Consider the following 12,757-nt stretch of genomic DNA (forward strand, 5'->3'; position numbering starts at 1 on the left):
TTCGTAAAATCATGGAGTTACGGCTGAATGACATGTAGATACTCATGGCAAGATAAAAAGTGAATATTAAGATAAATCATCTTACTCCTGATTCCTGCTATCTTTAGAAAACCAGGCTGTATTGTATCTTGAGATGGATAAATTGAAAGTCTACCAGACTGAAGGTGAACCAAGTCCTTCATCTACTCCTCCAACCAAACCTTAAGTCACCACATCTCACAAAACTGATAGCAAACTTCCAACAACCCAGCACCATCACAACAGACCAGTACCAATAGTTAATAACCTACTATTATACCACCACTATTAAAAAAAAGGCTTCCCTTAAAAGAAAGCAACGCTCTTCCCACCCCTCCCAGCAAACCCACTACCATTCTAAGCCCTACCTCCCCGACTACATATATACGAACCCAAGAAGATGAATTCATATTGCTCCCACTGCGACCGCGCCTTCTCGTCTAGAGAAGCCCTAAAACTCCACGCCTCCATCAACATCAATCATGCCCACTGGTGCACACGCTGCTCGCGCGCCTTCCCCTCCCAAACAGCAAAAGCAGCACACATAGATCGTTCTGCCGCCCACAACATATGCCAAAGATGCATACACAAGGACTTCATAACAGAAAAAGAATTGAAAGCTCATTTGCATAATGATCATCATGAGTGCCTAACTTGTAGACGCACATTTGCAGGCACGGAGACCCTTGATGTCCATGTGCGCAGCGCACATCTATCTTGTGATATTTGTGGTCAGGTCTTCGGGGATGGTAATAGTTTGGAGATGGTATGCTTCTTTTTTTTTCTTTTTTTTTGTCTCCTGCTCTCTTTCTACGTTTAGTTTTCCGTTCCTTTTGAAAGTTTGTATTCTATCAGCTTTTCTTGTTTATGTTGTCTTGGTGAGCCTTGGTTGTGTTGTTGAGGATATATAGCTAATAATGACGACAGCATAAATATAGCCACCAGGAGCGGGCTTTACGGTGTTTCGGGTGCTCTACAACGTTCAGGAGCTACTCCAGTATGATTGCCCACCTGGAATCGGGGTCTTGTGCTTGCGGCATTACTGGAAATATGATCAAAGCCATCTCATTGGAATTCTCCACCAGACAGGGATACAAAATGTTCGGTCACGCATTTGAGAAGTATCTTTGCCCGACTTGTGCTAAAAAGTCTGGTTCTCTTTCTGCACTGTGCCAGCATGCGGAGCGAGCTCCTGGCTGTCGGCATTTAATCAGCGGGACAGGAGCCTTGGCTCAGCTGATGAAGTTCTTAGAAAAGCCTATGTGACTGTATATGGTGATCAACTCGAGAGACTTACGCTCGCTCCGTTTTCCCTGTACTTTGATGATCGCGAGTGGGAAATAGTGGTTCATAGTGATAGTAGTCATATTGAATACAACAGTCATTCTTTTGATGTTTACACAAATGAAATAAGGATAGATGAACTGTAAGTTGTGGTGACACAGACGGTTTTGTACGACAGGCACGATGGGTAAAACGATACACCGCGAAAGAAATTACTATTTCTCCAGCAACCATACAGAAAAAGTAACAGGCAGTTCAATATACACTGTGCAACGCTTCTTTCAAAACAAAAGGTCAGTTTGAACGTCTCTGCCCGGCAGAGGAGGCACGAAAGCGTTGTCATTGTGGCAGAAGTGGCGATGCTTCGCCTACATGGTTGTCCGAGTGCTTTGACACTTGCCCACGCTTGCGCCGACGACGACGTTTTTTAGTCACATCACCTTGAGTGCCGTCGGACTTTTTACCATTCAGATCGACAACCTCCCCATCCTGTTGACCTGGAAATTTGCTTTTAGGTGATGCACGTCCCTCATGATCAGATGAACTGGTGCTGGTTGTGTGGAGAACCACTTTGCGGATTCCATTGACATCAACCACATGCTCCGTGATACTACCACTACGCGCAGGGCCTTGATGCTGGTAGCTGGTCGGTTTAAACTTCTGCGAGTTCGAGCTTTCGGATCTAACACTGATTGCAGCACTACCGGATGGACGAGGTGGTTCGTCTTGTTCTTCGTGAACCGCTTCCGGGATTGAGACATCCCTCCCTGTTGTTTGGGTCCCGGCATCGGCGGGATTAGGTCCGGTCATGGTACCGTAACCTACACGAACAGCGTATGCGCCATCTCTTGCATCCAGCCCTGGCTGGACTAGTCCCTCGCCAATCCCACCGGGTAAGGCGGTCGACATGGGGCGTAAGGCTTGGGAGCCAGATGTACTATGGCCGGAGTCCATGTCAGTTTGCGCAGACCGAGTTGGCGAGGCGCTAGCCCGCTTTATCTTAACATTCTGGTACCGGGTTTGACGTGGTCGGCTGGCTAAATTCGAGGCCCGAGATGCTTCAAGTGTTCACGAATTTCGTCCGTGGTTCCTCGTTTGGTCACTAGGCCATCTGTAGAGTCTGAGTTCCTATCTGACTGTGGCATCCGAAGTTGGAAACGCGGCAGTGGCGGTTCTACTGAGCTTCGACGGCGAACGTTCCCAGGGGGTCTGGAGGCTTGAGGTTCGCCATCTACATCCACTAAAGTACCAGTCTTGTGAGGGGGCAAAGAAGGAGGTTCTTCCACAATCTTGCCCTTAGGAACCCGGGATTTAATGGGTGCAGGCGTCATGCGTCTTATCGCCTTATGAACATCAATAAAGACATCCGATTCGTCAACGATTTCCCTGTCATCAGAGTCAGTTCAGAATCCTGTTTCAGAAGACCATGCCAAGAAGATCGGTAACGTACTCGCCAATGAGCTCCTCAATGACGTCTTCCAGAGTAACAACACCCAAGGCACCGCGGTCTTCACCAGGATATTCAGACACCAGGACCATATGGGACTTTCCTTCCTGGAAAAAGTTGACGATATCCAAGCAGCTTGTTTCGGGGCGAGTCTCGGGAAGTGTTGCCAGTGCAAATTCCCGTACTCGCCTGCAGTCCTCGGGGTCGTATGTGATCAGCATCTTAACCAGAAGCATGCCCACAAAATTTGTAGGATTATCTGGCTCATGAATCGGAATGCGGGAATATCCTTGGGAGAGTATCAAATCCATCGTGTCTTCGTCCAGAACAGTGTCCGCAGACATAGTGAAAACGTCGTCCATTGGAGTCATAATGCTGCCAACCGGCTTATCTTTCAAATCCAGAACGGCACTAATGATTGTGACCTCATCGGAGTTGAGTTGTTCGCCCGCTTCACCCAAGGTTTTGTGCAGGGTCACTAGTGTTTTTAATCCAGCCTTTTTATAGATCGTTCCATGATCCTCGCCCAACAACCTATCAAGAAGTTTCGCTATAGGCCATGCGACTGGAGCCATAATGTACATGAGGGCCAGGACGCAAGGAGCCATCCAAGCACCGATAGGAAGACCGTAGCGAACGCATATCGACTGGGGGACGACTTCACCGAAAATGACTGGACATCATAAATGATTAGCTCAATAAGCCCAGACCAAGAGGGATTTTCGTACCAATCAAGACTGTACTGCCAAGAACAGCCGGCCAACCCCCTCCTAGCGAACGGTCTAGGACAATGGGAAGGGTTTCATTTGTGATGACATTACTGAGCAGAAGAGTTACCAATACCCAATGCTTCCCTCGCTTTAATAGCCTGAGCACACTTTCTGCATTTTTTCGTTCAGAGTCTTCACCGGAAGTTTTGATGACCTGTAGATACACCTCATCCTATAAATTGCACATGCTAGGTTAGTGGTTTACGCTGAACTTTTTCCAATTCAGTAGTGAGAAAACGGCTTACCTGACCCATCAACGCAATGGTTAAACCAGCGAATGCACCGCCGCTCACAACGAGGATGGCGGCAACCCCGAGATACAGCCATAAGTTCGGATCACTAGGAGGTTTCGGACTCTCCTCGGAGTAAGCAATATAGGTCGCGGGAGCGGCAGCGACTAGGGGAAGGCCGCCCAAAGCAAGCATCAACAATTTTGCAAAACCGAATATCACCGGCCGGATGGCCAAAAGACGAACTGCAGAAGGTGTAGCCATCACCTGTGGGTGAAGTATGAGGGGCAAAAGGAAGAGAAAAAAGAGAAACGAAGGAGAACTACTGGAGGGACATATTTCGATGGCGCAGTTCGGGTAATTGGACCATGCGTTAGTCGACGAGACTAGGCCGACTCACGATCGGGACGGTCCCGACCACCGATTGGAGACTGACGTTCGAGTGGGGAACCTTGAGTGGGTAGAAGCTAGGTAGCTACGTATCAACTGAAGGGCTGGTTAGTGGATGAAGAATCGGTAGAGCAATTGAATGGATATGATGATGATACAGAGTGAAGACGCGATGGATGATCACTTCCCACTCAACGAGACTTGTTCTTGAGCCAAAATGTTTTGCTGATTGAGGAAACTGCAAAGGGATGGACATTTTTCCGAATGAACAACCTAATCCTCTTTGGGACGGCAGCAACTGCGAAAAAGGTCTACAGTCGACCGTTGATTGGTTTGTGTGGCAACTGCATGAGTCAGCGTCATTGGGCCACCTTAACTCACGCTGTCAAGCATTGAAGATGTCTATACTACTAGTAGTACTGCGTATTAAACTACGGAACCTATCTTGTCGACCAGCTCCACGAGGTACTCCTTTCGGTAAGGACTGGTTGAAACTCAGTGGGACCGGCAGCATAGGCTAAAGGTGCCGTATAACTCTACTACTCCGGGCCGTTTAATCCAATCAATCTTCTCTTGCTGCAAGTCCTCTGAGACACAACTCTCATAAGTACGCTATCGACACGTGACTCTAGTGTTAGGTCGATCACTTGACTCATTGCGCTGGTTGACAATCCTGGTGTTGTGCTGAGCGATATTTTCTATTACGGTACACTACTACCAGTACCTAACGTCTTGGGTAGGATGGAGCAGCAGCGCAATACTCAGGCTCCACAATACTAGCGAACTTCAACCGACGCCATGGTAAACAATTCACTATTAGTAGATGAAGGTGATCCAGCCTTTAATATCAGGGCTTCTCTAGCCATGCTTGAGCAGATCGCTGATAACTTCACTAGCGGGCCTGCTTGGTCATCCAGTGGATCACAATTCCCTTATCATCGATCCGGGCTCGCTTTATGGCCTCGATTATACTGACCCACAGACCACTGGACATCTTACCACCTTAACTCCTGAACCTCATACGTTAGATGAACTAGGGAACAATCGTATATTGAATCCTAACAACTCTGAGAGGGCTCATTTATATAACAACGCCTTACCAGAAGGGCAAGTGATTTCCTGGCCTACAGCAAGTCATCAAGACGTGCCGTGGCTTCAAAATAATGAGTGGTGTACAGGCTCTACTTCAAATGACTCCCCGTCTCACTGGTTAAATGAGGCTTTCTTTGCCCCACAGGCGCCTCTACTTCTGCCAGACGAAAGAAACGATGGATATCTTGACAACAGAAATAGCTGGCTTCAGCAATCAGGACCGCAGTCTACTTATTCACTCGGCTCAAATGGCAGTCGTGGTCTTCCAAGAAGGAGAAGCCGGTATTCCCTTCAAAGAACAGAATCAAGGACCATGCCCCAATTCATTCCAAACCCTTTGTACGCTCCTGATCCTATGCAGCGATGGCAAGAATCACCTCCTGAAGATGAGCCAGCCTCCATGTCTGCAATCATGAACTCTTTGAAGAACCTCCCGGCCGCAGGTACACAACTAGGAGGCTCCGCGCTTGGAAACCCGGCTCCAGTTAGAGAAAATGATCCATTCAGCGGCTTTCGTCGGCCAGTATCAACAGTCAGCTCCCAGAGTAGCGCCCCAAGTGTCTCTTCACTTCCGTCTACCGCATCGGTCAAATCTGGGACCTCGAGAAGATCACACGACTCATTGAAAACATTGCACAGGCAGTCTACTGGACGAGTTCTCAAAAGTAAAAGCGCCAAGTCAACTCGTAAGTTTTGTTGCACCTTTTGTTGTGACCAGTTCCGAACCAAATATGACTGGGCGCGACATGAGAAAACTCTTCATCTTAACCTTGAGAGTTGGATGTGCACACCTCATGGCGCCTCTGTGACCTCGCCAATCACGGGGCAGCAACAGTGCGCATACTGCAATATGCTGGAACCAGGGACAGAACATCTAGACGAGCACAATTACCAGGCATGCTTGAGTGGTACCCGTACCTTTCGCCGCAAAGATCACCTAGTGCAACATCTGCGCCTCACGCACAACCTCGATGTCATACCTTTGATTGATGATTGGAAAACACCGGCCCCGACAGTAACATCACGCTGTGGGTTCTGTGATATGAGGCTGTTGTCTTGGGAAGAGCGCGTTGATCATCTAGCTCATCATTTTCGCAATGGTTCAACTATGGATTGCTGGAGAGGTGAACATGGCTTTCCGCCAGAGATCACTAAGCATGTGACCAATAGCCTGCCTCCGTACTATATCCGTCATGATTCTCGTTGCCTCGTTCCTTTTTCAGCAACCAACGCTCATGCGAAAGATCAGTTAGATCAGATCACATCCCGACTGGATCGGAATACTGCAATCGAAAGCAATACTCCAAATATTCTGGCATATACTTCATCTTCAGCTCGCACTTCTAATAATCCCCTGAACTCATTACTGGAAGTACTGGCGTCACACTTAGGTCGCTACACACGACAGAAATTAGCGCAAGGAATCATCCCTACGGATGAGATGCTCCAACAAGAGTCAAGGAGACTAGTCTATGATTCCGAAGATCCATGGGACCAGACCATCTTCGACAACCCAGAGTGGCTTGCTGCGTTTCGCCGTGAACATATTGAGCAGTCAAACAATCCGGACAAGGAGCAAGCTTTATCGCAATTCGATAGCCTCTCGATCACGCAATCTCTACAAACACACTACATTTAGGTACTAGAATATATGTACAACGCGCTGCAAGATTCCAAACCACCGCCACATAGATATATAATAATAGTGGTATCTCCTAAAAATATAGAACTGGCAGTCTCGAAAAGGCTTTTTAAGATAGTAAAAAAGGTGGTAAAGATCTTAGAACCGGGCTACTGGTAATTGATACCTACTAGGTACTAACCTACTAGTAGAGCTTTATTGTAACTATATAGAATAAATATAATTGGTTAATAAGCATAGTGGAACCCTCTAAATGGATCTAATTGGGTAACACAATAGTCTTTTGGTACTCGTATTGGTAAAGGTAGTAATATTTTACATTGTCCGGAAGCTCGATTTAGTCTGCTGGTTCGGCCTAAATTGAGCTTGCGGACAAACAAAGAGTTCTAGGGTAGAACGCGACGCGATTCTGCGCGCACACAGTGACAATGGACAGTCAACAACAGTATTACTTTTTGCCATGCAGTTTACCCCTGGTACACGCACATATATACTCAAAGAAAGAAAATGGCCCCATCGGATAATGAAGGTGACCCTATCGACATTAAAAAGGGCCTCAACCTCGCTCTAGATGACATTCGGTCCCCAGGATCGTTTATGGCGGGTGCGAATATTCATACTGCCGTCAATCCTGGCCTCCATATTCCAGATGTGGGGAATATTGGGCTTCCTATATCAGCTGAACATGCGAAGGCAATAATCCAGTCCTGCCATCCGAGCCCCTACGGAAAGGGTACTGAGACCCTGGTAGACGAATCAGTACGGAAAAGTTGGCAACCAGACGCAAGCCAGTTTACTCTTCAGAACCCAATATGGCAGCACCAGGTTGAAATGTTCATGGACAAAGCTGTAACTGGTCTTGGCCTTGCAGCAAATTGGCCGGAGGTTAAGGCGGAGTTATACAAATTACTTATCTACCAGGAGGGTGCGTTCTTTCTGCCACACCGAGAATCTGAAAAGGCCGATGGCATGTTTGGCACGCTCGCTGTATGTCTCCCATCGAAGCACGAAGGAGGGGATGTGATCGTCTCATAGGGATGATTGCCTCAAATTTCAAACAGCGCCAGTCTCTGAATTTGGGATGTCATGGGCTGCTTGGTATGCAGATGTCACTCACGAGGTGAAACCAGTTACATCCGGATATAGGATTGTCCTGATTTACAACTTGATACATCGCCCATCAGCCGCTCTACTGGAATCTCATGGCGGCAGTACAGAGAATATTACTCGCCTGCTTCAATCTTGGGCCTGTGCCGCTGAAGTCGACAGCATGCAATACCCAAATGGTTGGAGTAATTGCATCTATAATTATTGCCCACCAGCACTCATCTATGTTCTTGAGCACCAGTATACCAGTGCGGAGCTTGGCTTTTCTCGGCTGAAAGGGATTGACCAGTGTCGTTTTGCAGGACTCCGGGATGCATGTCAAAGGGCCGGCTTCGATATCTTCCTAGCTAATATCGAGAAAGAGGACATGGGTGAAGTTGATGATGATGATGGGGACTCCTACGGTGACTTCTATGGCCGGAGACGTAATAGAACTCACCGTATTAGAGATTTAATTGAGACCAGCCTTAAGCTGTCGCATGTGGTGGACTCGGAAGGTGTTATTATTGGAAAGAATCTACCGTTCCCCGACCTGCTAATCATTCAAAATGGTGTTTTTGACCGTGATCCAGATAAAGAAAACTTTTAAGGCTTCACGGGCAATGAGGGGGCTTCGGCAACCCACTTTTACCACCAGACGGTAAGGTTTCAGGCTAATCATAATGACTGATGCGCACTCTGCTATTCTCTTGTATATTCTTGCTTCTAATGACAGGTTTCCAGGGCGCACTGAAAATCCCAAGAAGGTTTCGCTTTTTGTTCACAATCCAGCGGTTGAAACATGGCCAGGGTGATGTTTTAAAGGTCCTGGAAGACTGTCACCGTGCCGTACTAGAACAACCCAATGACATGCGGGCCAAGCAAAAGCTCTTACAAGTGTGTAGGGTGATTACTCCAGTGGAGAGCTTGTACGAGCTGTATGCCAGGCCACAAGAAGGGCAAGACAAGGTTTTGCAGATCGCTCTTGAGCTTTCTGACGTGGAATTATTCTGTCGGGCTATGAAGTGGCTTGACAGTAAGTCTTTTCGCTCTCAAGCCGCCCGAGTCGACCAAATAGCAAGATTATCTCACAAAATGGCATGGACACTATTTGCTCCTCGTAAGTCAAAGACATACCACTGTATACCGTTCAAGCCCTGACCTACTCCTGCAGCTTGGACAAGATCCTCCAGAAGGGGAGGTCTAGTGGCACGCAATACAAAAAATCGTTTTCTCGAAGCATGAATATGCTTTATAGGTTGATTGAAGAATATCATGATGGCGATCTCGCTAAGGCATTCGATGCTCATAGTGGAGGCTCAGAATCAGACGGGCATGATCTGGCAAAAGAATTAAGTGATTTCCCCACAAGAAGGGTGCTCTCAAGGTAAAGGTGTGCTTATTTGGAGTAAGGATTACAGAGCTGACTGCATCAGGGCCATACCCTTCTTGAAAACTAAATTGGATAACACGGTTTTTATTGTGGCATTCATTACATCGGCTCATGACTACTCACTTGCTGGTAAGTTTCACAAGGGCGACGCAGATGCAGTACTTAAAATGCTGTTCTCCAAGATTGTGGGATCTTTCAAGATTGAAAGTGCGATAAGTTCACATCCTAAGCAAAGCTCATACGGAGAGTTTCCAACTACGATTTACCAAGCACTACTTCGCGGATCTCCCCGAGTCGGGTAGTTAAAGTTGATTCAATTTGCTGATGCTACAGGCAATGACAGCATGGGAGTAATCAACGCCCTTACTGAACATGCCTTGGATGTCAAGGAAGGGACAGAGGAGAGTGCTTTTGATGACTTTCTATTCCCAGTAGCGAACGGCATTTGCGCACACATAGATACGGCAAACCGTTCCTCCACAGCCAGTGAACGGCGATTCATCAAACATATGTTGGCCAAATATGTGCGTGACTACGTCAAAGAGGCCCCTCCGTCACCACCACCAGACTGGAAAAAGAGGACGACCATACGATGCATCTGCTCCAACTGTGCCTCTCTGCGCATGTTCATTGATGACACGTCCAGCACAACGAAGGATTTCGAGCTGGGAGAAAAGCGCAGGCAACATTTGGACCAGCAACTTGATAAGGCATTTTTCACCACACTATCGTTAGAGCCAACCCGCCCAAGCTGCGAGTTGAAAAAACACAGGCTCTGCTTGTTTCCAACTTTAAAGCCTGGGTCACACGAGCACAAATTGCGAACTTCATGCTGGACCAGCTGTCTCAAAAGGGCTGCCTGAAGGAGATACTTGGAAATCAATATGATTGTATCCTTTCCCACCAAAATCTCTTACTTCCCGATGATCTACCTGCAATTCCAGCACCTCGTGATCGCATGAACACGGTTCAACGCACTGTGCCAGCCAATCGTCATTTTGGGCGATGAGAAATCCCTTATTTTCACCAATCCTTATATTTCGGTTTCGGGTCTCTATATATTTAAAAACAAAAGATTGGTTACTTTCGCTTCGAAATATCTAGTTTTTTCCAATGTTAAACAGTTCATATAATGCAGTCTCGTTCTACCACCAGATGACCATGGAATGCGTGGAAGTGCTCTTGTTGATGCTAGTGGCAAGTATAGAAACTGAGTGTGGTTGAATGAGTGTACAGACTACTTCGTCAAGAGAAAACCAAAGTTCTGCCATTGCAATAGAGCATTAATTAGTTCAAAGCCACCCAATACCACCCTCCTTCAGAGACAGGCAATGAAGGATGATACCATTAGTATATCTACCAGAATCATATTGATGAGAAAGCTTCTCATAATGTCGAGGTATAATGACAGGTGTGGCTTTGATGTGATCATATTCACTGTTCCGGGCAGCAGTGATTCATTGCAGTTCCTTCTCATCTCTGAATACGACCTGATAGAGCTCTCATTCTGGCCACTGATTTCAATGGATATTCTACGTCATTCCTTGAACATGATTCAGTAATGATATTGCACTCCATGGCTGGGGGTGAGCAATACTTCAATACAGACGTAACTTGGACGCGCAGTACAACGGGTATAGAACGAGGAAAGAATCGAGTTGAGTACGAGACCACCAGGTAAAGCTTTGCCATGGGGATGTGCAGCTGAAGCAATTGGAAACTTCAACCCAAAAATCTTGAGATCAACGGAGAACCATACACAAATATACAACGCGAAACACATATTATACACATCATAGACGATAGGTTGAACATGCACGTTGACTCCACTCCCTACAAAAGGCCCTGTGCCTAGACCAATAGATGCCATGCGATCCTAAAGAATCCAATACTATGTTCTTTACTATCTTAATGCGACAATATAAGCACCACTGCATACCCGGTGTAAGTATACTAGTCCTAAGGTGGTTTGAGAATGACCCACTTAGTGGCGCAAGGCGTCGGCGTAGGGCGCGGTCTTTCTATTCAATCTTCTCTGATTCGCGGGACCTTTTCTCATAGAAGAAATTCTCCTCCAGGTACCCATACGTATATGAGTAATACGAAGTATGACTCCTTTACAAGTGGATACTGTACATAGTCCGGGGTATATAACAGATAAAGATAGTTGAGCACAACATCTACCAAAAGAACCCAACTCAAAAACCACCCCTACAATGGCATCAACCAACCCCCTACCGGCCCTAGCTGGTCAAAACACCTTTACTCGCCCTCTAACCGCCACAGACCTCAAGTCTTGCGTAACAGTTGAAAGCGCATTCGTAGAGCAGGAAAGATGCTCGGAAGAAAGGTACCTCCCAACCCCAATCAACACCAAAATCACATACTTAAACTCATACCACAGTTTTTATACCGCCTCGAACGAACCCCAGAACTCTGCCTCGGCCTCTTCATAAAAGCAGATAACACAGAACAACTCATCGCTAACGTCATCGGGATCCGATCCCTCTCAACAACAATAACGGAAGGCTCCATGAAGATGCCCAGTGACTGGCAATCTCGCTCCCCCCACGACCCTGTCATAATAGACGGAGAGGTCATTGGCAATGATCCGCGCGGTACCAATATCGCCGTTCATTCTGTTGCAGTTCTACCTGAGTATCAAGGGACAGGAGTGGGAAATTATCTTGTTAAGGAGTATGTGGAGTATATCAGGAATGCGGACATAGAGGCAGATCGAATTGTGTTGATCTGTCATGATTATCTGGTCCGGTTCTATGAGCGTGCGGGATTTAAGAACCAGGGGCCGAGTCTGTGTCAGTTTGCCGGTGGGGGGTGGTTTGATATGGTGAGTTTCATTATTTACTAGGTCTTGGGGTCTTTCGGGGGGGGATTGGCATGCTGACTGATTTGTAGGCGTTGGAGATTTAAGAGCTCCATCGGTCTTGGGTTGCGGTTGCAGTGATGGTACTGTTGTATAGAACTTTTCCATATACTGGATAGTTCGGGGGTAGTTCGGGGATAGACTTTTGCTAAGCGCTTTCCCTGCATCGTTTGGCGGACGAGCTCATTGAACCAACTTGATATACAAGTAAAGGTATATGAATCTGAACATATGACATATCTTCATCATTGTTATGGCATTGAAAAAACAGTATACATATGTAACAGAATACTTTCAATTTATCATGCTAAGGAGCTCTTTGGTGTTGTTGTTTTTTTACTGGACTCTAACAACCAGGTCAAATTTTTCTTTCTTTGTATCTTTCTTCTTCTGTTTGTCTTCTTACTCTAGCCATTTTAGCAGGAATATTCAAGGTTCATCACATACATTCACTAAGAATCCAAGCCCGGGTGGGACACCAAGACTGCACATCATACATCTACGAAAGTCTTTCTGTAGTA

General features: G+C 46.6%; 5 protein-coding genes across 5 annotated transcripts; 3 read left to right on the forward strand and 2 right to left on the reverse strand.

Moving 5' to 3' along the window:
• Positions 1 to 1,641: 1,641 nt before the first annotated feature.
• Positions 1,642 to 2,256, reverse strand: ABOM_000894 (DUF21 and CBS domain protein (Mam3); the record flags this gene model as incomplete). Its single annotated transcript, XM_022528024.1, has 1 exon — positions 1,642 to 2,256. One exon carries the CDS (start codon positions 2,254 to 2,256, stop codon positions 1,642 to 1,644), a length of 615 nt encoding a protein of 204 aa, XP_022394157.1.
• Positions 2,257 to 2,339: 83 nt separating this feature from the next.
• ABOM_000895 (DUF21 and CBS domain protein (Mam3)) lies at positions 2,340 to 4,013 on the reverse strand (the record flags this gene model as incomplete). Its single annotated transcript, XM_022528025.1, has 4 exons — positions 2,340 to 2,688; positions 2,753 to 3,422; positions 3,478 to 3,691; positions 3,765 to 4,013. 4 exons carry the CDS (start codon positions 4,011 to 4,013, stop codon positions 2,340 to 2,342), a joined length of 1,482 nt encoding a protein of 493 aa, XP_022394158.1.
• A 1,531-nt stretch (positions 4,014 to 5,544) lies between these two features.
• ABOM_000896 (uncharacterized protein) lies at positions 5,545 to 6,870 on the forward strand (the record flags this gene model as incomplete). The annotated part of the gene is made up of 1 exon (XM_022528026.1): positions 5,545 to 6,870. The coding sequence occupies one exon, from the start codon at positions 5,545 to 5,547 to the stop codon at positions 6,868 to 6,870; it is 1,326 nt and encodes a 441-aa protein (XP_022394159.1).
• A 510-nt stretch (positions 6,871 to 7,380) lies between these two features.
• ABOM_000897 (uncharacterized protein) lies at positions 7,381 to 10,215 on the forward strand (the record flags this gene model as incomplete). Its single annotated transcript, XM_022528027.1, has 7 exons — positions 7,381 to 7,860; positions 7,935 to 7,971; positions 8,058 to 8,543; positions 8,696 to 8,995; positions 9,085 to 9,346; positions 9,396 to 9,559; positions 9,686 to 10,215. The coding sequence occupies 7 exons, from the start codon at positions 7,381 to 7,383 to the stop codon at positions 10,213 to 10,215; spliced, it is 2,259 nt and encodes a 752-aa protein (XP_022394160.1).
• Positions 10,216 to 11,891: 1,676 nt separating this feature from the next.
• On the forward strand, positions 11,892 to 12,283 carry ABOM_000898 (arylalkylamine N-acetyltransferase; the record flags this gene model as incomplete). Its single annotated transcript, XM_022528028.1, has 2 exons — positions 11,892 to 12,200; positions 12,269 to 12,283. The coding sequence occupies 2 exons, from the start codon at positions 11,892 to 11,894 to the stop codon at positions 12,281 to 12,283; spliced, it is 324 nt and encodes a 107-aa protein (XP_022394155.1).
• Between the last annotated feature and the right edge of the window lie 474 nt (positions 12,284 to 12,757).

This window comes from Aspergillus bombycis, assembly GCF_001792695.1.
Source record: "Aspergillus bombycis strain NRRL26010 chromosome Unknown contig00003, whole genome shotgun sequence".
Taxonomy (NCBI): Eukaryota; Fungi; Ascomycota; class Eurotiomycetes; order Eurotiales; family Aspergillaceae; genus Aspergillus; species Aspergillus bombycis.